Here is a 26651-nt window from a genome sequence, read left to right as displayed (position 1 = left end):
CCCTCACCATCTTCCTCTCTGCCTCTCTTCACCTTCGCCTTCACCACCCTCCTAACCTAATGTCTGCTTCCAGACAATGAACATGACCTCGTTCTTGGCACCCATTGCCGAGGACTCGATTTCCGTGATTTCTGACCACCTGCGTCGATAATGGCGACCGTTCGATCTCTGGGTCTCCATCAACCCTCCGCTGTTCCCTTCCTCGTCGCAGAAGACCTCCTCCCTCCTGATCCCTCCGAAGACCTCTATACATGGACGACAAGTGTGGTGGATGGTCCGGATGGCCATATCGAAGATGAGATCGTATGGACAAAGACGTGTGTGGTGTGGTCTCGTGCGGGGGTCGTGAGGAGAGTCTTCCGTTTGGACATCGAAAGGGAAGAGATTCGACATGCTCTGCTAGCCAACTTCTCCGTGGCAGGGATAAAGAGGTCCAGTGGTCCGACCTCCCAGGGAAAGAGTGGGATCTCGGTGGGGACAGGCAACGACGGGGCCCGGGCTCGAAGCTCGCACAACCAGCGTCATGGCGGGGAATCGAAGACCGCTTCGTCTGACGTGTCCTGGAACCTGCGTGGCTACGGCTCACCAAGGAATGAGTCTAGAGACGCGACGGATGGGTTGTCGCGCGCGTTGGTGGTGGTGCTCAAGTCCCAGGCGCATATCTTCTTCCTAGCCGGCAATAGTCATGTCGTCCCTCTGCCGTTCGAGGTCGATTCGGTCTTTGCGACGCCCAAGGGGCTTCTATTCCAGAGGAAAACACAAGAGAAGAAATCCGACGATGGCAGCTTTTATCCAATGGCCCCTCCCAATTCGTTCATGTCATCGATACCGGGCATGGACTTCCGCGCTTCCCAGTCACTGGAGGTTCCGTCGGGCAGATCGAAACGGCCCTCGTTGACGGTTTCCCCGGCTGCGAGCTCTACTGTGAAATCGCGACCAACGAAGCATGCAAACTTGCCACGAGTATTCTCCCTCATGGACCCCCAGTCGGAGATGGGTCTGGTGGTGACCAATCAATCCCCCCGCGGATTGCAGTCCAGCGTGTCGAGCAACAGACCATCGGGCTTCGAAGCGCTGGACCCAGCGGATGAAATCGTCTATGTGTCTTCTAAGGATGAGCTTCTAACGTCGAATCTCACGGTGAATAACGGCCCGTTAATCCTCGTGATAACAGTAAACACCAGTACGGGACTCTATACTATCTGGACGGCACGCTACCGAGAGGACGAGCCCGGTCCCTTGTCAAAGCAAAAAGGGAGACGAGAGACTGGCGGCACTCGATCCAAGCGCCGCAGCTCCCACTTCGGGATGACCACAGGGACGACGACACCCGGCGCCCGCCCCTCTGCTACGAGAGAGAGCTTTGGTCCGCGAGGGGATTGGAACGCGTCCGGCTTCTCGCACTCCCAGTACTCCACGGAAGGCAAAGGGGATGACGAAGAGGACCTTGCCTCGAAAATTGGCCAGGATTTCGGGGACATCGGTGTTCCATTAAAGACGTCCAGGCGGGTGAGCTCCTTACTAGCAAGGGCGGATCTCGGCGCCAGCCAAGACAGAATTACATTTTCAGACCTGGCCACGGGGAGTCAATCGAGCTCCACACCACATGGAAATCTACGGCAGTCGATCGGTGCTGCTAGCACCCGTGGCAGCTTCGGTTTCAATCCCAGAGGCTCCCTGCCACCCGGGAGTGCATCTGTCTACAGTACCACCAGCAGCTTTGTCGATGCCCCCGTGGACCGACTGCTGGAAGAATTGAACAACGAAAGCTTATTCGAGGGGATGGAAAACATGGACCTCAAGGAAACCGCTTCGGGGCTCCCAGAGGAGGTTCTGCTTTCCAAGGTGGAGAGCTTCTCCTCCAAGTTCTCTGGGACATTCCAGACGCCTACCAAATCCAGATCCTCCCAGAATCTCAAAATCATTACCTTGTGCCCTCCTGAGGGGGGCAACCCGCAGAGCGCAACCTCGGCGGCCGTAGCGGTGTGCGTCGTCGACCAGGATTCAAAGTATATGACTGTTGTGAACCTACGCGCAGACAAAGTGACCCTGCCCAAGAAGGATGTCGTATTTTCGAAAAGGGCAAAGAAGCACGGTTCTTCTGGTGAACGGTCCCTTCTAGTCCAGGCCACGGGCATTCATCATTTCTCTGGCATACGGGATGCCTGCCGGATTGTTGACGGCGAAGTATCCCGCATCATGACCTTGAGCGTGGCGGACAATGGGCAGCATGAACTGTGTTTACAGACGCCCTGGAGTAGTCCCACCAATGTGGAGATCCCGAAGAAGCTCATGCTGCATGAAACGTATGGGGTATCTTCAACGAGTCCTGCGAACCGCCCCCGAGAGAGCGGCATGCACCGGATTATGACCGACTCGGTGACGATAACCGGGCTGGATCATCCCTTGGCTCGAGGCAAATTTGACGTGATCGATTCGGAGAAGAGACGACACAAGCTCCAGGTTCAAATGCAACCGAGCAACGAGCTGGTGCGGAAGGTCTTCCAGGTGTGCAGGTTTGCGTTGCCGGATTCTGAGAAGGCCGGTGACGGGATGCTGGCTGTTTGGTGGGAGGTGATGAAATGGCTGCGAGGCATGGAGACCGACGAAAAGAATCTGGAGTGGACGGCCATGGTGGTTGTCCTGTTTGGGATGGCCATCCCCTTTATCACCAGGGACCAGCGTCAAACGCCAGCCCGCCAGCCGCGCAAGAAGAAAGGCCTACTAAGGTCTAGCAGTGGAAGCTCCATCGATCTGGAGAGCTGGGAGACAATGCTAGATCAAGAATCCGGGCCCTCCGGCGTCGTTGCGCCTTGGATGACCAACAGTTCCTGGGGGTGGGTTGTGGAGCAAGATGCCGAAGAGGCCAGCGAAACCGGCCGTGGGAAGAGGAGCTCGAAGAATGAGCAGCCCGGGTCGAACCCTTCGACATGCCGCAATAACACCTACCTTATCCGGTGTGCCGACTTGACGCGGGAATTCCTCCGACTGCCCGAGGGCATCGCGGCGGTTGGATCGGACGGACGTCTCCCGACAGCGCTCTCGTACAGCTCAAGTCTACGACGGACAGCCTTGGGCACCATCTTAGTTGCGCTGCACCTCCTTCGGGAGGAACAGAAGCTATCCATCTGTGACAGTGAACAGTCACGCAAAGACCTAGGTCTTCTTGCCCCGGTGTTGGCCCAGATCGGTGGATGGCTCGGGTGGAAATCCTGGACGTGGGCGGAGGACTCTTATTATGGGTTGGAGATTGCCAGTATCGATCGATGGCAATTTGAAAACACTCGTATCTCGACTCTCGACGTACCTGCGGAGCCATTCGCTCCCCCGTCGCTCTTCTCTCATTTGGAGAATGCGTGGCGGCAGCGATCTGCGTCCTTTTTCACTCTTCTCAACCTTGTCACGGCATCGGAGCGCACGCCCAAAAAGGGGAGACTGTGGCAGGAATGCTTTGCCCTGACCCCGAGAACGCTGGCACTGGAAGGCTTCCTCTCCGAGGTCCACAATCTCTCGACGCCACTCGACCGGATCAGGCTTTTGCACCGTTGTGGGTTCACCCGAAGCATCATCGAGACGTTCCCCGAGGGAGTCAGCACGCCCCTGTATGAAGTCATCATGCAGTCGCAAATGCACGCTTCGACATCGTGGAGTCCTACACTCTTGGAGCTCATCGACCGCGAGGACCTCAGCATATCGCTGACTACGAACAACACCGATACCTCGGTCACCCCCGTCCAGTCTGCAGTGTCTCACGATGCCGTTCGCGACTTCCACCACATCGGTGCGTCCTCAATGGACATCGACGCGATCAATTCATTCGAGGCGTCTGCGGAGGCCGACCGATTTTCGGTCACTAGACTGCTCTTCCGGGAGGATAAACGGTTCGTCGAAGCGGCCAAGTTGCTGAACCAGTCCAAGGCTCCCGCAGCAGAGTGCGTTCCCGAGCCGGAATGGAGCGACTCGGACCTCTTGGAGGCGCAGAAAGAGGTGGTGCAGCTGGTGACGTTGCGGACGTTGTCGATTCCCACTGGACGTGCCATGTTGGCCTTCAGCGGACGCCTACCCCTGCTGACCGAGAAGCTCCCGATCCCGTCCTTCTCCTTGCAGTGCGTTATGAAGCCATCGAATGTGACCATTAGTGCAGACCGAGCATCCTTCAGCGAGGAGAAGGTGTGCTGGGCCTTCTTCCACAACGGCGTGTCCACCGGACTGGCCATCTCCCGAAACTGCAAAGGGATCGACACCTCCTGGATCCTCTTCAACAAACCCCAGGAGCTGACGAATCGGCATGCCGGCTTCCTTCTTGCCTTGGGGCTCAACGGACATCTCAAGTCGCTGGCCAAGTGGGTTGCCTTCAAGTACTTGACCCCCAAGCACACAATGACCTCCATCGGCCTGTTGCTCGGTCTCTCGGCTTCCTACCTGGGCACGATGGATACCTTGATCACGCGACTCTTATCGGTGCATGTAACACGGATGCTCCCCATGGGGGCGGCCGAGCTCAACCTGTCGGCCTTGACGCAGACGGCGGGGATCATGGGCATCGGCCTCCTGTATTGTAATTCTCAGCACCGGCGCATGAGCGAAGTGATGCTGTCGGAGATCGAAAGCGTGGAGCCCGAGGAGCACTCGGCGTCCCACGAGGATCTCCGCGACGAGGGGTACCGACTGGCCGCGGGATTCGCCCTAGGGCTCATCAACCTTGGCAAGGGCAAGGATCTGAAAGGCATGAGGGACATGCACATCGTGGAGAGACTGCTGGCCGTTGCGGTGGGGACCAAGGACGTCGACCTGTCGCATGTTCTGGATCGGGCCACCGCCGGAGCGACAATTGCGTTCGCCATCATCTTCATGAAGACCAACGACGAAGTGCTGGCCCAGAAGATCGATATACCCGACACGACCGTCCGGTTCGACTATGTGCGGCCCGACCTCTTCCTCCTGCGTACGCTGGCACGACATGTCATCATGTGGGACCGCATCCAGCCCACCGCGGCGTGGTTCGTCCAGAGTCTTCCTAAGATCTATCGGCGCCGATACCGCCTGACAGGGGTGAGACGATTGAAAAGCGACGACATGCCCTTCTTCAACATCATCGCGGGGCTTTGTTTCACGCTGGGGCTCCGCTATGCTGGCTCGGGTCAGATCGCGGTGCGGGATCTCCTGCTCTCCTATCTGGATCAGTTCATCCGCATCTCCCGGCTTCCGGCATTAAACTACGATGGCAAGCTGGCGCGGAACTCAGTACGGCACTGCCAAGACGTCGTGGCGCTGTCCGCTGCTGCCGTCATGGCCGGGACCGGCGACCTGGCTCTCTTCCGACGCCTGCGATCCCTCCACGGTCGTGTGGACGCCGACACACCGTACGGCAGTCATATGGCGGCGCACATGGCGGTGGGGCTGCTGTTCCTGGGCGGTGGCAGCTACACGTTGGGCACGTCGGACCTGGCAGTCGCGTCGCTGATCTGCGCGCTGTATCCCATCTTCCCGACCACGGTGCTCGACAACAAATGCCACCTGCAAGCCTTCCGACACCTCTGGGTCCTGGCCGCCGAGCCGCGCTGCCTGGTCCCCCGCGATATCGACACGCGACGACCCATCCCGATCCCCATCAGCGTGACCAGCGCCAGCGGCGAGATCCGGCACGTCACGGCGCCCTGCCTCCTGCCAGATCTCGGAGACGTCGCCAAGGTAGAGGTCCAGAGCCCAGACTACTGGCCTCTCGTGCTGGACCTCACGCAGAACCCAAGCCTGCGGGAGAAATTCCACCGCGGCGATCAATCGGTCTACCTCCGGCGCAAGTCGACCTACAACCCAACGGGCTCCTCAGTGTTCGTGACGACACTGTCCGGGCTAAGCGAGGCGCAAGACGTCCTCCCAACCTCCACGCCCGCCTCAACCCAAGGCCGCGGCCTTCCCCCCGCCGCATGGCCCAGCGTATCCGCATCGATCCTCAACCCGGGCACCTCACCGCGCACCCACCCCCCATCACCCTCCCAAAGCATCTGGGAATGGATCTTCCACCTGACATCCTTACGAGGCCTCGACATCCGCGAGAAAGCCCTCGTCCTCCCCTCATCCTTCCCAACGCGCACCCAGCCCTCCGGATCCAACAGCGTGTCCTACGCCCCCTGGCTACGCCAATCCGCCGTCGACAGCAAGCTCGTCATCGAACGCACCGTGCAGAACATCGTGCAGGCAGCGCAGGGTCGCAGCGGGGACACCAACACAGACGAAGTACGCGACCGCATCTGGCAGCTCCGTCTGCTCTTCAGTTGGGTCGACCGTCTCGGCGAGGAGAGCAGCCCTGTGGCGGACGACGAGGACGATACGCAGACGACTGTGCCTGACGAGCCGGCTGGGTTGGCTCCAGGGCCGTCGAATGGGCTGTGGCTGAGACGGGATTTTGTGGAGGAGGCGCGGTGGAAGATTTGGGGGGTGCAGATTGGGGATTATGCTTAGTTTACTCTAGCCTACCTTCACCTTTACCTCTTACCTCTACTATCTCTGAGAACGATGCGGGTGTGGATGTCTGGCGTTGAGAGTTGTGCATTTCCTTTTCCTTTGCCCCCTCTTTATCACTTTCCCCCTTTTATATGTTCTTATCTTGACAATCGGAAGCGGTCGTGAGTTCGGCGCATCGTGTATCGATATATTACCTTTTAGTTTGTTGATAGATTCGTATGGGAATGCAGTTCATGACGGGTTTGATGGGTTTACAATAGGTAGGTATTTTCACTGGTAGGTAACGTGGGCATGTCGTTTCTATTTCTTGTTCTTGTCGGTTTTATACATTACACCCTCCTATGTCCAGGGTGAAAAGGTACATCAATTCATAAACATGGGAAAGACGAGGAAAGAAAAGGAAAATAAAGAAGGAAGATAGAAAGATTACTGCGATCGCACCGCATTCTCCTTGATAACCCCCCTATCACCAGCCCCACCCATCTGCCACAACCAGACGCCCTCGACAGCCCACGCCACGGCACTCGCATGACGCCCGACGGCGCCTTGCAGGCCGGAACCGACTTGCCCCTCTGACGAGGACCCACGGCGGTCGGACCCCCGGCGCGAGGTCGGACCAGTCGTCGAGCCGTCCGCTTCGTTCAGCATGGCGGGGACGACGCGCTCGTTCTCGATCACGCCCCATAGGCCTTCTACGAGCGGGGTGCCGCGCTCGCCGAGCTGCCCTTTGCCTAGGCGGTAGAGGATGCGGCCGAGGACTTGCCAGGCGATGCAGCGCTGGGCGGGGAAGGAGGAGCGGCCGAGGATGGCTAGCTCCGGGACGGTGTAGCCTGCGGCGTGGGGGTCCTTGCCGTGGTGGTGGAGGCCGAGCGAGGTGGGGAGTGCTAGGGCGGTGCGCGGGGCGAGCACGGTGCCGAGGAGGGAGAAGCGCAGGTCGGCGGGGTGAACGGCCTCGGCTTCGCTGGCGGGGTGGTAGGCGGAGGTGACGTCGGGGCTGTCGGTGTCGGCTGGTGGCGGTTGCAGCCAGTCTAGGGCGGAGGGGTTGTGCGAGATGTCGGGGAAGTAGTGGGTTTGGAGGTCGGTGAGGAATGATGGCGAGTTTGGGTCGAGATTGGGGGCTTGCGAGGCTTGGGGCGGGGTGGGAAAGTGTAGGTCGGCTGGGAGGGCGGCTTCGGCTGCTGCTCGTAGGTCCGGGGGAAGCTGTGAGGGGGGTAGATCGTCCCGGCTGGATGTGGTGTTTGTTGCTGCTGCTGCGGCTGCTGCGACTGATGCTGTTGCAGGGGGAGAAGGGAGGGGAGGGTTCTTCGGAGCGAGCGATTCCACGTGGGGGGGTGTCGCTGTTGTCGCGGGTTGTGTTTCTTCCTTGTTGTCGTTGGGTGTGGTGGATTGACGGTCCGTCGAGTCTGCAGGAGAGTCCTTGGGGTCGTCTATGCGCGCCCGGCGTAGGAATCTCTCGAGAAGCCCCGTGTCCAGCGACTCCATGAGTTCCTCTCGTTCCCGTTCGATCTGCTCCGTCGACATGGCCTGCAGCTGGCGTCGGTTCTGGTCATCGATTGCCGCTTTCTCGTCCGACACGGGTGGCGGGGAAGCCTCTGAGGTCTTCTCCGCCTTCTGCTCCTTCCCCTGCTGTCGCTGTTTAAAGGCAGATGTTTTGACCCGACGACGTGGGGCGGGGAACCCCGTGGTGGAGGGCGCTTTCAGCGTCGGCGGGGCCGGAGCTGCCGCAGGGGAGCGTTCACGAATCTCGCCGATCATGCCCGGAATGGCGACAGACGAGGAACCGGGGACATCCTCATCGTCAGAGTCGAGGTCGATAACGAAACGCTCACCACGAAAGGCCATGGTGGGGGTGTATGGAGATGCGGATGAAAAATGAAGCTGTCGATGCAAGTGAGATGAAGATGACGATCTGGAGTGGGCTATATTACGTCAGGGATGAGTCAGCATGCGGCTCAAAAGGTAAACCACACGCTAGTCCAGATACGGCCTAGTGTATATTGAATGACGCTAACCCGAATAGGCAAGGCAGGTGGGATGATCCGACTGCCCGATCGGGAAAGGCCGCGATCAACTTCACTTCATCTTCACCTCTTCTCTTGTTCTTCTTATTCTTCGGATTCTCTTGTCTGTTTCTGTCTCTCGGCTCATCTCTACCGCTCTATCTCAGTCTCTTCACTGCAGGGAGTGTCTGTTTCATTGACTGATTGCAAAGGTAATGACAGGATGGTCGGAGAGTAGATCAGCCGGGCCCTCATCTCCGGGTCCTGATATCGACTTGGCTCTCTGCTCAGTGCTGGCTGGCTCCGATGAGACGCGATATTGATACAGAACTGGACTAATTGATGACTTCCCACAGGTCTCTTTCCTTTCCTCCCTCTCGCTCCCTCTCTTTTTCTCCTCCTTCTTTTCCCTCTTCCTTCTCCCTTCTCTCCCCATTCTTCCCATCGATCTCTCTCTCCACCTCTCGTCCCTTGGTCCCTGTGGTCCCTTTCTACTTGGCTTCTCCGTCCTGAGCTAGGGTTTTCCTCTGCTCTCCATCTCCGGTTCTCTCTCTCGTCTTTTCTTTCAATTCCCCCCCTTTCTTCTTCACTGGTGTTTCCATCCGTGCCATCCCCATTCCCACGCCATCCAATCCACCACACCGAGCCTTTTTATTCCAACAAAACAAGAAACGACAAGACAAGGAATAATATCAAAAGATAATCGGAAAAATACTCAATCAAAAAATTGGAAAATACCAAAAAAATTGAAAACGAAAGAAAAAAGAAAGAACTAAGCCCACCACCAGAGCTCGATCCATCAATCCCCTCCATGCTGCTCCGCCATCATCCTCTTTGAGCTGGTTCCTGTCCACCATGTCCCCGGAGCCGTCGAATTTGACGGCTCAGGACGATCTTGAGGCGCGCTCCTCTCTCGACTCCCACCCCCGTGAATCTCGCCCCGTCGGTCGCGTCGCAAGAAGGACGACGAGCCGTCCACCCGACCCAAGGATAGGAGAGAAGAGAAGAAGGAGGAGAAGGAGAAGGCCAAGGACAGGGATCCCGATCGGAAGGAGGACAAGGAGAATCATCCCGACAAGGAACCCAAACGCGGTCACCGTCGTCCCCGGGACAAATCCGCCGCCACCTCCACCTCCACCTCCGCCAACAACCCGGCCGCGTCCTCCCATTCTCGCAAAAAACCCAAGTTGGAGGAGGAGGCCGTCGTCGACTACGTCCGCAGTCCGCCGCGTCCCCTTCCGTCCGCCAGCCCGGCGCCCCCCGGTCCCGGCGCGCCCCGTCCCTACCTCCCCACCACCTACGTCCGCCCCTGCTATCCTCCTCCTCCCTCCCCTTGGCGTCGTATCCCGCGCCCTCCTATCCGACCACCATGGCGCCCGCCGGGCCCCCCCAACCGCCGCCCCCGCGCGCCCACACTCCCAACCCGCGCCGCCGCCACCCCCTCGCACCAGCGGTCAGAACTTTGATCCTATCCGCTCCGCCTTCGACACCGCGTCGCCCGCCCGGACGCCAACCCACACGCCGGCCCCCATGACCGCTTTCAGCCCCCCGGCGCGAGCTGTCTCCCCGCGCGCCCCCTTCCGCGCCAGTGCCTCGCCTCCATTGCCAGCATTATTGACCCGCCAATGCCGCCGGCCAGCGCCTCCCCGCCCATCTACGCGCCCCGGCCCTACGCCTCCCCCGGTCGGGGCCCGTCCGCCTATCCGCCGTCACCTGCCCCCGCCCCGATCGCCCACACGCCGCCCCAGTTCCCCTCCACCACCACCACCACGACCGCGTCCTCCCCCTACGCGCACCGCTCCCCCTACGGTCCGATCCCCCCGCATCCTCCCCCGCCCGCCCCGGAGTCGCGCCCCGTGCCCGCACCCGCACCCACGCCCGCGCCCGCGCCGTCGCCCCCCCAACAACCGGCCCCCACCCCAACCCCGGCGCCCGCAGCGACTCCGACAGCAGTCCCGGCCCCAACTGCGGCCGCGCCGTCCGAACCCCGGGCTCCCGCCTCGCCGGAGCCGACCCCGATGGATGTGGATGCGGAGCCGGTGACGGGGTCCAAGGCCCCCAAGAAGGAGCCTAAGGGCAGCGCGACCGCGCCGTCGTCCAACGCGCCCTCCCCCAAGGCCGCCCGCCCCTCGCGGGAAGCGCCCCCGCCCCTGCCCCAAGGGTCCGGGCTGATCTCCAACGCCCTGTTCGGGGTCGACGACGGTGGCGCGACGGACGAGTCCACCTCGCGGCGCCACCCCAGCATCGTCCTGCATATCCCGCTGCAGTCGGGGTCGGGCAACCACATCGTGAATTTTGCCCGCCTGGCGGAGGAGCAGTACGGCTTTGCCGCCCTGCACCCCCGGTTGGCCGCCCACAAGGAACGCCTGGCCCGCGTAGCCGCTGCCGGTGCCGCTCTGGAGCGGCAGGACCGACCCGGCCGCAGCGGTCTCTCGGCGGGTGAGAGCGCCGACGAAGATCTGAGCCTGGAGATGGACCGGGAGAGCGACCTGGACGGCGAGACGGGCTCCGCGGCCGCCCCCGCCCGCACCAACGGCACCGACGCCGCGGACGGCCAGAAGAAACGCCGCCGGAAGAAGATGGAGGAGTATGACCGAGACGATCCCTTTGTGGATGACAGCGAGCTGGCCTGGCAGGAGAGTGCCGCCGCCAGTAAGGATGGATACTTCGTCTACAGCGGACCGCTGGTCCCTGAGGGGGAGAAGGTGCAAGTCGAACGGTTAGTCTTTTTTTATTCTACGTTATAACGGGGAAGTTTGAATTTCCTGCTAACGCACGCTTCCAGCGCGGATGGCACCATCAAACGTGGCCGGGGCCGCGGACGTGGTGGTCGCAGTCGCGGACCACCGGCGGCGCCGCATCAGGTCCCCTTGGCCGCTGCCTCCGTCCCCATCTCCCAAGAGACCGGTCTCCCGCTCCGCGGCCCGGGCTCCCGCGGTGGCAGCACGACGCGTCGGCCGCGGCCGCGCCCGCGCAAGTCCCAACCCGACGATGCGGACAAGTCGGGCGGCGGGTCGACCCCCTCCCAGGGTCGGGGCGGGGGCACGGCGGGCCGTGGGGGTGGATCAGCAGGGTCGCGCAGCAGCAAAACGCCGTCGATGGTCGAGCTGGCGCCACGACCAAACATCGCTCCCGCGCCCCCGGGGCCCAGTCCTTTGGCCGGATCCGAAGTGATGTCGAAATAATGGCATATCTTTTTTCCTTCATTTTCTTCATTTCATTCTCATTGTTCCTGGACAGATGGTGTTCGACCACGTCCTTTGTATGATCGTGCTGTCTCTTTCATGTTGGCGTTGTCGGCATCGGGAAACCGGAGGGTGGGACGCCAGTCGATAGGAGACAGTCTCTTCCCGGCGTGTTTCCATCGTGTTATTTGTGGTGTCATTTTACCATCCATTCTATATGTTTTATTCCATAGTTTCTCTCTCCCATGGCCTGTGATTTTTGTTCGGTGCGTTCGTTCATCTTGTGTTACTTTTCCTTCGCATCTGCCGGAGTGATGCTCGATTCTCTTCCTGTCTGCTATATCGATTTGATTTCGACATGGACTATAGCTCTGCTGGCAATCCAACCATTATCATTTTCTTCCTGCTGCCCATATTCTCAAGTCGGTTTAGATACGAAGAAACAAGTTGATTTTCTGTTTCAAAAAAACCAAAGAAAGACGACTGATATGTATGTATGGATAGAGGTATGTATAGAAAAAAGCTCTCTCATCGTATATGGTCAAAAGAAAAAGACAAAAATTGAAAAAAGATAGAAAAAGAAAAAAAGACAGATGCAAAAGTTCCAGCCCTAACATCTGTCCTGTACAGGCAGGATACGCAAATGTCACGTACGCCCTGGACGTAGGCTGCTTGCTATCGACAGAGAGAAACCATCCGCAATGTGGGGTGTCAAAGGGGGAGAAAGAAGAAAAGAAAAGTAGTGAGATGAAAATGTAGAGAGATGAAAAGGGAAAGAAAAGGGAAAGAAAAGGGGAAAGTGAAGAGACCATCTCGCAATGAATACGAACGAACGAATCTGAATACGCCTTGCTGATGCAAAAAGTCGTCTGGATTTCATGTCATGGTAAGTAGTTCATGGTCCAGCGCTGGGACGTGGGATTCGTCCATATCCACATCACATCACATCACATCCATACTAATATCCATACCGACATCAACGTGTGGAGAGGGAGATGAAAAAGAAGATATGAAAGAAAAGAGAAGGAGGGAATAATAAAAGAAAAGAATAGGAAAGGAGGTTAAATTCCCCGCGGCCACCCGCTGCCGGATGAGGTGGGCGGGGGAGGCGGCGGGCCGCTCGGGGGTGGGGCCGCCCGCACGGGCAGCGTCGATGTCTGCAGGGGTAGACGCGCGTGGGGATTGTGCGAGCTAGATCGCGAACCCCGCGAGACGTGTCCGGGCGAACCCACGGCTGAGGTAGGATCCCCGAGGCCGTGGCGCGAGGGGCGGCGGCCGGAGCGACTGTCGTCCTCGCGGGTCTCTAGGGACAAGTGTTCCAGGGCGATGCGGGGCGGGGAGCGCGCCGACCGCATAGGTCGTGGTGACTGGGTGGACGGGCGGTAGGCGGGCCGGTCGGGGACCATGTTGACCGGGATCTCCTCGGGGGCGCGGGGCGAAGGATGGGGCGGGGTGCGCCCGGGGGTCCCGGAGCCGGACTTGGACTTGGACGACTGCTCCTCCTTCAGGGACTTGGGGGGCGGGGGCGCCAGGTAGGATTTCCGGTTGTGCCGCTCCATCATGCTGATAGCCCACTCCTGAAGGTCGACGGGGGTGCGTTTGGCGGCCTGCAAGAAGGCGTCTTTGTCCTGGGGGAGTGTTAATAGACGAAGGAGCAGAGGGGGCGGAGGAGACATACATAAAGTTCACGCGGAGTGGGACGCTCGTCGGATTTCTTGAGGAGACACTTGGCGACGAACTCGTGCAGGATCGGGGGAAAGGCGTCGCTCTTGGGCAGCTTGGGGGCAGGTTCGTGGACGATCTGCTGGAGTAGGTCGAGGATGCCCATGGGGCCGGCACTGGCGCGGTCGCCGGCGGACGAGTCGGAGGAATCGAAGGGGAAGCGGCCGACGGCCATCTCCATGACGGTCAGGCCGACGCTCCAGACGTCGGAGCGGACGGTGTAGGCGCCACCCTGGATACGTTCGGGGGCCATGTAGGTGGAGGTACCGACGAAGGTATCGGCGATGGAGTTGACGGTCTCGGTAGCGACACCAAAATCACAGAGCTTGATATTGCCGCGGGAGTTGACGAGGATGTTGGAGGGTTTGATATCGCGGTGCATGATGCGGTGGGCTTCGTACAGGTAGACCAAGCCGGCCAGAACGGATTCGGTGATCTTGCCTAGGACATCGACACGGACGGGACCGAAGTCCTTGGAGATGCGATCGAGGGAGCTGTACGGGGATGAGTTGGATGCGGGGGGGGAAAGAGTTGGAGGAGAAGGAAAAGGAGGAGATACCCGCAATCCATATATTCCATACACAAGACGATATCGCGGGCTTCGTTCTGGAAGGCGCCGTAGAAGGTGACGATGCTGGAGGAGTTGCAATCATGGCCAACCTGCAGTTCGCGGAGGATCTGTTTGCGGACGTTTTCTTTGGCGTCGACGCGAATGATCTGAACGGTCAGTCTCGCGAAGATCTCTGCAAATATAAAGAGACGGGAGGATATAGAAAGATACCTTTCGGGCCATGACGACGTTGGTGGAGGCATGCTTGACCTTGGAGACGGTCCCTCCATTGCCCGCACCCAATTCCTTGAGGGTGATCAAATCCTCGCTGCGCAGATCGAGACGAAACTCCAGACCAATCTCCAAGGTATCGGTGCGATTCGCATCGGCAGGAGCCCCCGTTCCTGGAAGATCCTGGTCGGAGGCATTGGCGGCGGGCTTGGGAGCGGCATTGAGGGCGAGGCCTTTGACATTCTTGCGCTTGAGCGTACGGGCTTTGAATTGGTCGGCCATGGTGAGCCTGGGATGAGAAAGAAGAAACCGAGGGGAGACAGAAGAGGAAGATGGAGAGGAGAGAAGAGAAGAAAGGAGAGAGAGGTGAAGAAGAAAGAAAGAAAGAAGAAAGAAGAAGATGAGGGGAGAAATGAGGTGGGGAGAAGTGGGCGGTTATTGGGTCTATATTTATCGATTTCCCAGATTTCTATTTATATATTGATATTTCTACTGAAGCACTGTATATAGGATAGCTCAAGAGAAAATATACAATAGACAAATATATCAGATCATACATAATATCATCGACCTGACTCGACATCGATGTCAAGATTGTTGAAAGAATGAGATATATTCACGTGACCAGCCACACCAGCCACAGTTGGCCTGGATTCTCAGTCACCCACTCCATCCGCATTTCTTCCTCACTTCAACTTCTTTCTCCTCATCTTCTTCTCTCATCCACGCCCTTTCTTCTTCTCTGTCTTATTCCTTTTGTTCTTTGATCTATCTGGTCCTCTTCTCCGATTCTTAATTCTATTGGTTCCCTAATCCCCCGTCCCTTAATCCAGAGAGAAGGCACGACAGAAAAAGGATGAGTGCTCGCGACCTCGTCGAAGGGGAGGCCATGATCGACGATGACGACGACGAGGAGTTGGTCGACGATTATGAAGGCGAACCGGGCGAAGGCGCTCCCATCAAGCGCCGAGAGCAATACAACGACTCCAGTGAGGAGGAGGAGGATGACGATGATGAAGAGGCCGAACGCGCCGTATGCTCACATATCTTCATACATATATCCCCATACAAATATATGGCATATATGTGTGTACGCATATAAATATATACTAATCTAGCTTTAATAGGTCCGCGAAGGCTTCATCGATGACGACGACGAAGAGCTCGAAGGTCGCGCCGAACGGAGACGGGAGAAACGGAAGCGAAGACGACAGGAACGCGAACGCGAAGATGAACATCTGGATGAGGAGGATCTCGAGCTGATCGGGGAGCTCCATCCGGGCATGCAAGCCCCTGTCGCCGCAGAGGTATCTTACTTTTTCACTCGTCGTTCAAAAAGATGCAAAGATGCAGACTAATCCCCTCCAGTCCAAGTTCAAACGCTTAAAGCGTGGCCACAAAGATCGCGACCACCCCCAACCCTCCCACGGCATCGATGACATCTTCAACTCCGACGAGGATGAGGAGGAACCCCCCGCCGAATACGGTCGATACCGACGCCACATGCATGAGGAGATGGGCGACTTCATCGAGGAGGACACCTTCTCCGATGAGGAGCAGCGCGACCAGGAGGACCTCGAGGTCGCCCGCCCTGCTCGCCCCGGTCTCTCCGCCCTCGGCGCCCCCGACGCCGCCGGCCTGGACGAGAACGCTCTCGAGGACATGCGCGCCGCATTTGGCGACGGCAACGAGTACGGTTTCGCGCTCGACATGGAGGATCAGGAGGAAGAGCAGGAAGTCGTCCAGGAGAAGCACCTCGACCTCAAGGACGTCTTCGAGCCTTCCCAGCTGGCCGAGAAGATGTTGACCGAGGAGGACAACCAGATCCGCCTCACCGACGAGCCCGAGCGCCACCAGATCGCCCGCGCCCCCTACCGTCACGTCGTCCTGACCGAGGACCAGTTCCGCGAGGAGGCCGCCTGGATCTCCAACCTCATGCTGCTCAAGAAGCGCCTCGACCCCGACCTGCGCGAACCCTTCCAGCGCGCCGTCGCTAAGGTCCTTGAATTCCTCGTCACCGACGATTGGGAGGTTCCCTTCATCTTCCAACACCGCAAGGACTACATGATCCACGCCGTCAAGGTTCCCGTCGACGACGACGACGATCCCGACCGCGACCCCGGCACCGCCTACACCACCAAGGCCGAGAAGCTGCTCAACATGACCGACCTCTGGGACATCTTCGACCACGACCTCAAATTCCGCGCCCTCGTCGACAAGCGCAACACCATCCAGCGCACCGTCGACAACCTCCACGCCATCGGCGAGATCGACGACCCCGTCGTCGCCGAGATGCTGCCCGCGGCCTCCACCATGGAGGAGCTGCAGGACGTCCAGGACTACCTTCACTTCCAGTACGCCGCCCAGCTGCGCGATCTGGCCCGGACGGACGATGCGAGCGGCGGCCCCAGCCGCCGCCGCGCCGCCGGCCGCTCGTTCTTCGAGCGCGTCCGGAACGCCCGCGCCTACGGCCTCGTGCGCGCCTGCGGCATCACCGCCGACGCCTTCGCTCAGAACGCCCTCAAGGCCGGCCGCCGCCAGTACACCGAGGATCCCGCCGAGTCCCCCGAGGCCGTCGCTGACGGCCTCTGCGACACCGACTTCGCCTCCGCCGACCACGTCACCAAGGCCGCCCGCGCCATGTTCGCCGAGGAGATGGTCATGAGCCCCAAGATGCGCAAGGTCGTCCGCCAGGCCTACTACATGAACGGCGCCGTCGACTGCATCCGCACCGAGAAGGGCCTGCGCCGCATCGATGAGCAGCACCCCTACTACGAGTTCAAGTACCTGCGCAACCAGCAGCTCAGCGACATCGCCCGCCAGCCCGAGCTCTACTTGCGCATGCTCCAGGCCGAGGCCGAGGGACTCGTCGACGTCCGCGTCCGCTTCGACCGCCTCGACCACTTCCGCCAGCGCCTCTACCCGGACCTCGAGTCCGACAACTACAGCGAGCTGGCCGACGCCTGGAACCGCCTGCGCCGCGAGTCCCTCGACCTGGCCCTCGGCAAGCTCGAGCGCCTCATCCACCGCGGCGTCAAGGAGAACATCCGCCAGGAGTGCGAGAACCACGTCGCCCGCGAGTGCCGCGACGCCTTCTCCCAGCGCCTCGACCAGGCCCCCTACAAGCCCAAGGGCATGGTGCTGGGGACCGTGCCCCGCGTCCTCGCCCTGTCCACCGGAGCCGGCATCGTCGGCCGCGACCCCATTCACTGGGCCTACGTCGAGGAGGACGGCCGCGTGCTGGAGAACGGCCGGTTCACGGACCTGTCGGTCGGCGGCGACCCGGCCGACCGCCACGTGCCCGACGGGCGCGACCTGGACGCCCTCGCCGAGCTGGTGCGCCGCCGCCGCCCCGACGTCATCGGCGTCTCCGGCCAGACCCCCGAGACCCGCCGTCTCTACAAGCTGCTGACCGAGGCCGTCGACCGCCGCGACCTGCGCGGTGCCCCTTACACCGACGACCGCGACGCCGAGATCACCGACCGGCTCGAGGTCGTCATCGTCAACGACGAGGTGGCCCGCCTCTACCAGCACAGCGAGCGCGCCGCCCGCGACCACCCGGGGTTCGCCCCGTTGACCCGCTACTGCGTCGCCTTGGCTCGCTACCTGCAGAGCCCCCTCCGCGAGTACGCCGCGCTCGGCCGCGACGTCACCTCGCTGCCGCTCCAGCCCGGCCAGCAGCTGGTCGCGCCCGAGCTGCTGCAGCGCCAGCTCGAGACGGCCCTGGTCGACATGGTCAACCTGGTCGGCGTCGACCTGAACGAGGCGGTCGGCGACCCGGCCACGGCCAACCTGCTGCCCTACGTCTGCGGGCTAGGCCCGCGCAAGGCGGCCCACTTGCTCCAGATCGTCCACCTCAACGGCGGCGTGGTGACGGGCCGCGCCGCCCTGCTGGGCGTGCACACCCAGTACCCGGCGGTGGGCGTCAAGGTCTGGCACAACTGCGCCAGCTTCCTCTACGTCGACTTCGAGACGGCCGACCCGGACGCCGACCCGCTGGACAACACGCGGGTGCACCCGGAGGACTACGACATCGCGCGCAAGATGGCGGCGGACGCGCTCGAGCTGGACGAGGAGGACATCAAGGCGGAGACGGACGAGAACGGCGCCGGGGCGATCGTGCGCAAGCTGTTCCGCGAGGAGGCGCAGGACCGGGTCAACGACCTGATCCTCGAGGAGTACGCGGAGCAGCTGGAGCGGAACCTGAACCAGCGCAAGCGGGCGACGCTGGAGACGATCCGGGCGGAGCTGCAGCAGCCGTACGAGGAGCTGCGGAAGCCGTTCGCGCCGCTGGGCACGGACGCGATCTTCACGATGCTGACGGGCGAGACGACGGCGACGCTGGCTGAGGGCATGGTGGTGCCGGTGTCCCTCAAGCGCATCGCCGACGACCACATCGACGGGCGGCTCGACTGCGGGGTCGACGCCCTGGTGCCCGAGGCGGAGCTGACGGACCGGTACGACCTGCCGGCGCGGGCCCTGTACGCGCCGCACCAGACGGTTCCGGCCAAGGTGCTGTTCCTCAACCGGAAGACCTTTACCTGCACGGTGTCGCTGCGGGCAGAGCAGGTGCAGCGCCCGACGGCCGGAGGCTCCGGGCGTGCTGGTTCCCGGCGGGCGCCGGGCGAGTGGGACGAGCGGCAGGAGCAGCGAGATCAAGCCGCGCTGCAGGCGGAGACGCCGCGCGGGGAGCGGGCGGTGCGAGTGATCAAGCACCCGCTGTTCCGACCGTTCGGGTCGGCGCAGGCGGAGGAGTTCTTGGGATCGCAGGCACGCGGCGACGTGGTGATCCGGCCGTCGTCCAAGGGACCGGACCACCTGGCGGTGACGTGGAAGGTGGCGGACGGAGTGTTCCAGCACCTGGACGTGCTGGAGCTGGACAAGGAGAACGAGTTCTCGGTGGGCCGAACGCTCAAGGTGGGGGGACGCTACACGTACAGCGATCTGGACGATCTGATCTTCAACCACGTCAAGGCGATGGCCAAGAAGGTGGACGAGATGACGCTGCACGAGAAGTACCAGGAGGGGACGCGCGATGCGACCTGTATGTCTCTCCCTCTCCCTTTTCCCCCTCTCCACCCCCTCTCTATTGGATGATGCTAATGTAGTAGATGCCTGGTTGAATACCTACACCAAAGCCAACCCCCGACGATCGGCGTACGCGTTCTGCATCGATCCCAAACATCCGGGGTACTTCTTCCTCTGCTTCAAGGCCGGGGAGCAGGCCCCGCTGCACAGCTGGCCGGTCAAGGTGATTCCGCAAGGCTACGAGCTGCAGCGCAATCCGTACCCGGACATGCGGGCGTTGTGTAATGGGTTCAAATTGCTGTTTACCAACATGCAGGCCACTCGACGACGGTAGTTGTTATTTTCTTTCTGTATTATATGGATTATTTGTTCATTCTTTCTCGTAGGTTGTGTAGATTGTAGGGTGTTGTTGATATACGATGCGGATAGAAATGTAGACAGACGTCAATATGGATACCACAATCAATACAAATATAAATAGATCTAAATCAATAGATGAATATCCATACAAATACTATAGATTTCAATCTAAATTTCAGAAACTAATAAGGTCATGTGAACCTCGGTCGTATCGGCTCAATCTGGCCGAGTCTTTCTCCACTTCTCCATCTTACGCTCTCCATCTCACTCTCTCCTCATCTCTCCTTTCAGCCTCATCGCGCCTACTGCCTCATCTCCCCTCCATATCCACCTTCTTCTGTCGCTCTTATGTTTGGTCGGGTTTCCAAACCCCCAATTGCCCCTTGATCAACCATGGCCGCCATGGAGGAGCTGGAGATCCACAGCAAGGTGATTCCCCCAACCCCCGCTTGGATAGCCTCACGCTGGATAGCCTCATGCTGACCAAGATTACCCCCCCCAAGTCCTACTTCGTCCGCTGGGTTCATGTCCAATCCGATCATACCATCTCCTGGAGTATCCAACCCCACAAGAAATCCATCAATTTCGGCATCTTCAAGCATCCCGGCGGCTCCGGCGTCTTGAGTTCCTCCTCCAGCCTCCCCACCGACAACACCGTCAACGTCTCCAATGAGAACCTCCCTGCTACCTCCGCCCGAGGCAATCTCGCGGCTGGCGCCTCAGTCGTCGACAAGTTGACTGGGATGGGGCTGCGCACGATCCACTGGGTCGGTAAATGCGAGGCTGATAAGATCGTTAAGGGGACGTATGCCGTGCCCCCCCATGAGGGGGGCAACTACGCCCTCGTCTTCGACAACACCTTCTCCAAACAGATCTCCAAGACCGTCACCCTCGTGCTGTTGACCTATCCCAGCGCCCTGCCCCCGCAGGCTGTCCCCGTGCCCCATGCCGCCGCCGCCCGGGGTGCCGGTCCCGACAGCGGGGACTCCGCCGCCGTCGATGGCCGCCCCCCGACCACCCGCCGCCGCGGCAACAGCGTCGCCCACGTCCTCCCCCAGCCTGGAGCGGCCTCCCACGATGGCTCGCACGCTCACACGGGCATCTTGCACAAGCGCCGCCGCAAGCGTCACCAGGGCTGGGCCCGTCGCTTCTTCGCCCTAGACTTTGCGACCGCCACGCTGTCCTACTACCACGATCGCAACGCCTCCGCCCTGCGCGGGTCCATCCCCCTGTCCCTGGCTGCTGTCGCTTGCAACGAGAACTCCCGCGAGATCTCTATCGACTCGGGCACTGAGGTCTGGCACCTGCGCGCCCACAGCGATGAGGATTTCGTCGCCTGGAAGCGCGCCCTGGAGAAAGGCGCGTCCACCAAGACCGCCGCCGCTGAGTTCACTCACCAATCCCACGCCCCGTCCGAGCCATTGCTGCGTGTCCCGTCCATGCCCCACGCCCCGACCCCGTCCACGGCGGCCGAGGAGCGCGAGTGGTCTCAGGTCGAGAATTTGGTCCGCCGTGTGCGCGGGTCCCGCGACGCCGTGCGCCGCCTGGCTCAGGAGACCGACCCCAAGTACTTGACCGTCCCCGGTGCCGCCTCGGAGCGCCCGCGCGGCCGCTCCCCGAGCCCGCACCCCGTGACGCCGCCCGAAGGTGCCGGCGACGAGTCGGCGGAGACGCGGGACCGTCGTCCGTTCTGGAAGCGGCGCACCCAGGGACCGCCCGGTGCGGGCCCTCCCTCCACCGCTATCAACCCCGCTCCCCCAAGCGGGCGGCGGACTCCCGTCGCCTCCTCCTCCTCCGCCGCCGCTGCCTCGTCCACCCAGCTGGCCACGCCAGACGCCGTGCCCGCGGAGGGCTCCGACGAGGTCCACCGGCACCTGATGAGCCTGCTGCGGGACCTCGATGCGGTCGTCCACGACTTCTCCGGCCTGATGACCGCCAGCCAGCAGCGACGTCGCCAGCTGCCCACCCTGCACACCCAGCCGCGGTCCAGCATGGAGTCGGAGGACGAGTTCTTTGACGCCGTCGACGATGGAGACCGTTCGCCGCTGCTGACCATCCACGGCGACAGCGACGACGATGAGGCACCCGCTGCGGGGTCGGCCGCTGCTGCTGCTGCCGCTGCTGCTGCTGCCGCCGCTGAGGCCGAGGACGACGTGGTGGACGACGACGTGCCGTCAGACAGCGACGGGGACGACGAGCCCGACGCACCCCCCGGCCCCGACGGCCACGCCACCTCCCTGTTCCCCCCGAAGCCCAAGTCGCTCACGCCGCTGCCGCTCCGTCCCGTGTCGCGGCGCGCCAACATCACGGCGCCCACGGTCATGCCGCCCAGCCTGATCGGCTTCCTGCGCAAGAACGTCGGCAAGGACCTGTCCCAAATCTCGATGCCCGTGTCGGCCAACGAGCCGCTCTCCCTGCTGCAGCGCGCCGCCGAGGTCCTCGAGTACCCAGCGCTGCTGGACCAGGCCGCTGCGGCCACAGACCCCGTGCAGCGGCTGCTCCTCGTGACAGCGTTCGCGCTGGCCCCGCTCTCCAGCAACCGCGTGCGCGAGCGCGCCATCCGCAAGCCCTTCAACCCCCTACTCGGCGAGACCTACGAGCTCGTGCGCGAGGACCTCGGCTTCCGCTTCATCGCCGAAAAGGTATCGCACCGCCCCGTGCAGCTCGCCTACCAAGCCGACTCGCGCGACTGGAGCCTGGCGCAGGCGCCTGTCCCGACGCAAAAATTCTGGGGCAAGTCCGCCGAAATCATCACGGAAGGCAAAGTCCGCCTGACGCTGCACGCAACCGGCGAGCGCTTCTCCTGGTCCCAGGCGACCTCCTTCCTGCGCAACATCATCGCCGGCGAAAAGTACGTCGAGCCCGTCGGCGAGATGACCGTCCTCAACGAATCCACCGGCCACAAGGCCATCTCCACCTTCAAAGCCGGCGGCATGTTCTCTGGCCGCAGCGAAGAAGTCACCACCAAGGTCGTCGACCCCAACGGCCGCGACCTGCCCCTCGGGCTCGCCGGCACATGGACCACCTCCCTGCAGCTCACCCAAGGCGGAACCCCCGCCGGAGGCAACCCGCTCTGGACAGCCGGCCCGCTCGTCTCCCAGGCGCCCAAGCACTACGGTTTAACCCGCTTCGCAGCCGTGCTCAACGAGATCACGCCCATCGAAGACGGCCACGTCCCCGTTACAGACTCGCGCATGAGACCCGATCAGCGCGCCCTCGAAGACGGCGACGTCGACCGCGCGGAGACCGTCAAGGTCCGTCTGGAAGAGGGCCAGCGCGCTCGCCGTCGCGATATGGAAGCTGCGGGGGAGTCGTGGACGCCGCGCTGGTTCGCCAAGGTCGCGGACGATAATGCTGCTGATGGCGAGGCGCACTGGCGGTTGAAGGCTGGGAAGGATGGGTATTGGGAGGAGAGGGCCAGGGGGAGTTGGGCCGGGGTGGTGCCTGTGTTTGAGTAGGCTTTTTTTTTAATACATATTCTTTTCTTACTTTATGATTTTCTGAGAAAAAAAGACATTTGGTTTTGTAATTACTTTGACTTTTTATTTTTGCTTTTGCTTTGCTTTTGCTTTGCTTTTGCTTTGCTTTTGCTTTGCTTTTGCTTTGCTTTTACTCAACTGTTTGGTTGGATTTGCGTCGCGTGAAATGATTAGATGAATAGATCGATGTTGGTTCGCTCTACGGTTTCTTTTGTAGGTATGGGTCGGTGTGTATTTAGGATATACTTGTTTTGGTATTCTTTCTCTAGAGAGAGGGAGTATGATTGATACATTGTATACCCTGATCCCCCAATTCGCTCATAATACATTCCTCTGTCGTTGCTGGTTAATCTGATAGGAGTCGAGGATGTCGTCGCCAGGGTGGGGAACTGTGACGACCGTATTGTGGCCCACAATTCTGGACAGTCGTTGGTCTGGCTCCAGTCTTCTGAGGCCACTCCGTAGTGTCGGCCACACTAGGACCGGTGATTCTGTGGCCGGCCCGTCTGTCTATAGTGGCCAGCTTCCTCGCGATAATCGCTAGGCAGGTCGGACCGGCCGTACTGCCTTACGACCGGGCTGTAATGCAAACAAACAGTCCACGGTCAGTCTGAGATCATCATAGCTTTCTGTCACAGTGTAGTGCTGAGTCGATGTCAAACAGTGTTATCATCGGCTACTGCTGCGCCAACACCTGCTCCAAAATCCGCTGGGACTTGTCGCCCTCGAGGTACTCCCGTCCTTCCCGACTGAGGTCATCATCCTCCTCGTCATGATCGTCACCAACCTCCAAATCCACCTGCAAACTAGCCTCGTAAGCACCCATGACGGTCTCCTCGTCAACGCGCACACCCCCCTGCACCAACACCCGAATACACTGCGCCAGCCGCGCGATCTCGCGACGCGTCTGCGGCGCGATCTCGTCGTTCTGGCTGGAGTACACCGAGCTGGAGACCATCTCTTCCATGCGCGTGATCGACACGTTCTCCGTTGTCGATGACGCAGCCGCTGTGTCTTCCGCGTGCTTCGAGATCCAGATGTATCCGTTCACGCCCAGGATGACATCCACGTCGCCGCCGCCGTTCGCCGTGTTCACCGTCCACACCTGTCGACGAGACCGCACAACGCCGCCGCCTGCACTGGCCGCACCAGCACCACTCCCCGCGGCTCCCCCCGCGGCAGCAGCACCCACCCCACCCTTGACACTCGAGCTCGACGCCCCGCTCCCACCCGCACCAGTAACAGCCAAGAACACACCATTCCGCAACTTCCCGTACTTAAGCGAGCGGGTATGCAACGACGCCGCACCATCCTGATGCACATTCTGCACCTCCGCAACAACCAGATCTCCCTCGCTGAAGAACGTACGGATCTGCAACTCGTCGGCGCTGGTCCGGCGGCGCAGGATACCACCCGGCAGGTTGATCGCAGACAGAGGCAGCTGGGCGAGCAGCGGCGCCGCGACGTCGACTTTCCACCGGCGGGACTGGACCTCCACGATGCGGCCGACAACTAGGTCGCCGATTTCGGGGGCGTAGCGTGCGCGTAGAGGCTGCACGGAGAGCAGTTTGTTGGTTTTTTGGACGGTTCCGGCGACGGTGGCGATTATGGATGTTGAGAGGGGGGCGGAGTAGGTGCCGTGGCCTCTGTTTCGATTGTTAGTATGTATTTCGTTTGATCACTCTCCGTCTGAGGGAGGGTTCTGTGATGGTAAGGAGGGAAAGGTGGATATACCTCATCCACTGCGGATCGTCTGTGACGACCTCGCCGGGCGTCACTACCCCCGTGCTGATGTCTAGCCCTGCCATACGGAGACCTTGTTTGGAGGACTGCCCGGGTTCGAGGTTGACGCCGCCGTCGGAGTCGACGGACATCGAGTCCATGTCGGAGTCGGAGTAGGCAACATCGCCGGTGTCGGTGACCGGGGGAAGGATCGTGATTGCCATTCTCTCTGTTCAGGGGAGATTAAGAAGGGAAATTAAGACCGTGGTGGGAAAAAAGTAGAATAAGGTGAGGGAGAGTGACGTCTTGAGCATCTTTTTTTCTTCTTTGGTGGAAGTCTTGGCGGTATACAAACAGGACAAACGGGACAGACGGGACAAACGGGACAAACACGGACTCTACACTGTAGTTGTACAGTACAGCACAAGTCAGATATCTATGCTGTGGATGATGCGAATGTAGGATGTCTTTACTATTGATGACAAGTTATAGATGGACAGTGTTAGAATCGCTGCAAAAAGCAATGCGTACACAGATCAGTAGAACATCAACAGGGAGTTCCATCATAAACACATCGTCGACGCCTGGACTAATAATACAGTGATAGAAAATGAAACGATTCAAATAGAATAAAAGGAAAGAGAGAGAGAGAGAGGTAGAGGGAAATGTTTCACGCTCCCGCCCCCGATGACCTCTTCGACGATCGCTTCGAAGTCGAACCCCCATCCTCTTTCTTCTTGCGGTTGGCGCGGCTACTACCACCCCCGCCCTTCTTCGGCCCCGTCTCGTCATCGCGCTTCCGCTTGTTCTTCGCACTCCCTGACGTGGGACCCGTGTCAACCGTCGAGCCGTCCTCGTCATGCGTGTCGTCGTCCTTGCGCTGGGGAGGCGCCCTCTTCGAGGCGCGGAGATTCGACGGCCGCGAGGTCGACTTCTCCGAGGCATTCTCGTTGTCCTGGAGGAAGATTTGCGGCTGGTTCCGTCGCAGCCAGTTGTACACGGAGATGGGATTCCGCAGTGCCGCATCGCGCTCCCGTTCGGCAAAGGACGGCTTGTCAGTCGCGCGGCCGAGCTGAAGGGCCGCCGACTCATCGCCTAGCTTGGCATCCATCGACAGGTAATACTCGGTTTCGTGCTCCGGCGTGAGGAAGCCCAGAGTCTGCTCGAACTGGGAGCCTGGCGCGCGGTCGTCGGCGCCCTCTTCGAGCCGGGGGTCCGTGTGAGGGGTTTGGATCAACGAGCGGTAGTGCAGTCGCGGCGCAAACGCCTTGCCGTGCTTGATGGTGTTCTCCAGGTCGTGGTACGCGTCGACGGAGAGACGTCCGGCCGCCAGCTCCGCCTTCGCATCCTTCAGTCGAGACGCGGCCGCCGTGGGGTCTCGGTGTGCCGGCGATTGTTCTCGGTGGGGGGTGGGCAGAAAGTCGCCTTCGTCGTCGTCGCCGGGAGCCGTCAGATCGTACCGCACGTCCGGGGCGATATGAAGACTGTCATTGAATTCCAGCAGAACTTCGAGCAGCTGACTGTATCCGGGTCAATCACCGAAACGCTTAATAAGGGGGCTAAATCGTCGCGTACTCATTCTGCTCCTGGATCCTCTTGGAGATGTCTTGGATACGTAATTCCTCGCGGATGAGCGCCTCGCTGTCCCGCATGCGCACCTCGAATTGGACCTTGAGCTTAGCAAATTTCTTCCTATAAGCATACCGTGTTAGTTGGGCTTCTTGAAACCGTGTCCGGGATAGGAATAAATCGCGCGTACTTGAAGGACCGGGCGGACGCCTTGGTAGGGGCTGCGGGTGCATCGGGGAGGCTCTCGGCCACGGAATGGGCCTCTTCGGGGTAATGAGACATGATGACTGCCAGTTTAGTCAGGAGTGAGGTCGAATAGAGTATGGGATCGTCGTTGAGT

General features: G+C 60.5%; 10 protein-coding genes across 10 annotated transcripts; 5 read left to right on the top strand and 5 right to left on the bottom strand.

Annotated features, from left to right (window-relative positions):
- Window positions 1-150: 150 nt before the first annotated feature.
- On the top strand, window positions 151-6645 carry P168DRAFT_245798 (anaphase promoting complex subunit 1; the record flags this gene model as incomplete). Its single annotated transcript, XM_024834019.1, has 1 exon — window positions 151-6645. The coding sequence occupies one exon, from the start codon at window positions 151-153 to the stop codon at window positions 6460-6462; it is 6312 nt and encodes a 2103-aa protein (XP_024696329.1). The 3' UTR covers window positions 6463-6645.
- A 107-nt stretch (window positions 6646-6752) lies between these two features.
- P168DRAFT_285934 (RPAP1 family protein) lies at window positions 6753-8319 on the bottom strand. The gene has a single exon (XM_024836246.1). It carries the CDS (start codon window positions 8305-8307, stop codon window positions 6892-6894), a length of 1416 nt encoding a protein of 471 aa, XP_024696328.1. The 5' UTR covers window positions 8308-8319; the 3' UTR covers window positions 6753-6891.
- A 267-nt stretch (window positions 8320-8586) lies between these two features.
- On the bottom strand, window positions 8587-9203 carry P168DRAFT_285933 (uncharacterized protein). Its single transcript, XM_024836245.1, has one exon. It carries the CDS (start codon window positions 8899-8901, stop codon window positions 8659-8661), a length of 243 nt encoding a protein of 80 aa, XP_024696327.1. The 5' UTR covers window positions 8902-9203; the 3' UTR covers window positions 8587-8658.
- Window positions 9204-9320: 117 nt separating this feature from the next.
- On the top strand, window positions 9321-9931 carry P168DRAFT_313881 (uncharacterized protein; the record flags this gene model as incomplete). The annotated part of the gene is made up of 2 exons (XM_024839712.1): window positions 9321-9407; window positions 9455-9931. The coding sequence occupies 2 exons, from the start codon at window positions 9321-9323 to the stop codon at window positions 9929-9931; spliced, it is 564 nt and encodes a 187-aa protein (XP_024696326.1).
- A 159-nt stretch (window positions 9932-10090) lies between these two features.
- Window positions 10091-11650, top strand: P168DRAFT_313880 (uncharacterized protein; the record flags this gene model as incomplete). Its single annotated transcript, XM_024839711.1, has 2 exons — window positions 10091-11184; window positions 11251-11650. 2 exons carry the CDS (start codon window positions 10091-10093, stop codon window positions 11648-11650), a joined length of 1494 nt encoding a protein of 497 aa, XP_024696325.1.
- A 229-nt stretch (window positions 11651-11879) lies between these two features.
- Window positions 11880-12586, bottom strand: P168DRAFT_1277 (uncharacterized protein). The gene has a single exon (XM_024832662.1). It carries the CDS (start codon window positions 12460-12462, stop codon window positions 12079-12081), a length of 384 nt encoding a protein of 127 aa, XP_024696324.1. The 5' UTR covers window positions 12463-12586; the 3' UTR covers window positions 11880-12078.
- A 125-nt stretch (window positions 12587-12711) lies between these two features.
- On the bottom strand, window positions 12712-14435 carry ste7 (MAP kinase kinase Ste7; the record flags this gene model as incomplete). The annotated part of the gene is made up of 4 exons (XM_024833128.1): window positions 12712-13278; window positions 13329-13866; window positions 13932-14089; window positions 14154-14435. The coding sequence occupies 4 exons, from the start codon at window positions 14433-14435 to the stop codon at window positions 12712-12714; spliced, it is 1545 nt and encodes a 514-aa protein (XP_024696323.1).
- A 434-nt stretch (window positions 14436-14869) lies between these two features.
- Window positions 14870-19553, top strand: spt6 (chromatin-remodeling histone chaperone SPT6). Its single transcript, XM_024839158.1, has 4 exons — window positions 14870-15186; window positions 15281-15460; window positions 15522-19197; window positions 19265-19553. The coding sequence occupies exons 1-4, from the start codon at window positions 15010-15012 to the stop codon at window positions 19513-19515; spliced, it is 4284 nt and encodes a 1427-aa protein (XP_024696322.1). The 5' UTR covers window positions 14870-15009; the 3' UTR covers window positions 19516-19553.
- A 282-nt stretch (window positions 19554-19835) lies between these two features.
- P168DRAFT_322964 (oxysterol-binding protein related protein OSH3) lies at window positions 19836-23032 on the top strand. The gene is made up of 2 exons (XM_024840621.1): window positions 19836-19970; window positions 20045-23032. Exons 1-2 carry the CDS (start codon window positions 19935-19937, stop codon window positions 22997-22999), a joined length of 2991 nt encoding a protein of 996 aa, XP_024696321.1. The 5' UTR covers window positions 19836-19934; the 3' UTR covers window positions 23000-23032.
- Window positions 23033-23696: 664 nt separating this feature from the next.
- Window positions 23697-26593, bottom strand: P168DRAFT_294008 (uncharacterized protein; the record flags this gene model as incomplete). Its single annotated transcript, XM_024837931.1, has 5 exons — window positions 23697-24666; window positions 24755-24967; window positions 25435-26262; window positions 26318-26434; window positions 26502-26593. The coding sequence occupies 5 exons, from the start codon at window positions 26591-26593 to the stop codon at window positions 23697-23699; spliced, it is 2220 nt and encodes a 739-aa protein (XP_024696320.1).
- Window positions 26594-26651: the final 58 nt, after the last annotated feature.

The sequence above is a fragment of the Aspergillus campestris genome (assembly GCF_002847485.1).
Source record: "Aspergillus campestris IBT 28561 chromosome Unknown P168scaffold_1, whole genome shotgun sequence".
Lineage (NCBI taxonomy): Eukaryota > Fungi > Ascomycota > Eurotiomycetes > Eurotiales > Aspergillaceae > Aspergillus > Aspergillus campestris.
Note: the sequence above shows the minus strand (reverse complement) of the source record. Positions and strands in the feature narration are given on the sequence as shown.

What these genes read in the sequence shown, in the direction of transcription:
- P168DRAFT_1277 (XM_024832662.1), bottom strand. Translation starts at nt 12,462, where the DNA reads ATGGTCTCTTCACTTTCCCCTTTTCTTTCCCTTTTCTTTCCCTTTTCA.
- P168DRAFT_285933 (XM_024836245.1), bottom strand. Translation starts at nt 8,901, where the DNA reads ATGGGGAGAGAAGGGAGAAGGAAGAGGGAAAAGAAGGAGGAGAAAAAG.
- spt6 (XM_024839158.1), top strand. Translation starts at nt 15,010, where the DNA reads ATGAGTGCTCGCGACCTCGTCGAAGGGGAGGCCATGATCGACGATGAC. An exon ending in AAGCCCCTGTCGCCGCAGAG is followed by an intron (nt 15,461 to 15,521) that starts GTATCTTACTTT and finishes AATCCCCTCCAG; the next exon opens with TCCAAGTTCAAACGCTTAAA. An exon ending in GGGGACGCGCGATGCGACCT is followed by an intron (nt 19,198 to 19,264) that starts GTATGTCTCTCC and finishes CTAATGTAGTAG; the next exon opens with ATGCCTGGTTGAATACCTAC.
- P168DRAFT_322964 (XM_024840621.1), top strand. Translation starts at nt 19,935, where the DNA reads ATGGCCGCCATGGAGGAGCTGGAGATCCACAGCAAG. An exon ending in AGCTGGAGATCCACAGCAAG is followed by an intron (nt 19,971 to 20,044) that starts GTGATTCCCCCA and finishes ACCCCCCCCAAG; the next exon opens with TCCTACTTCGTCCGCTGGGT.
- P168DRAFT_285934 (XM_024836246.1), bottom strand. Translation starts at nt 8,307, where the DNA reads ATGGCCTTTCGTGGTGAGCGTTTCGTTATCGACCTCGACTCTGACGAT.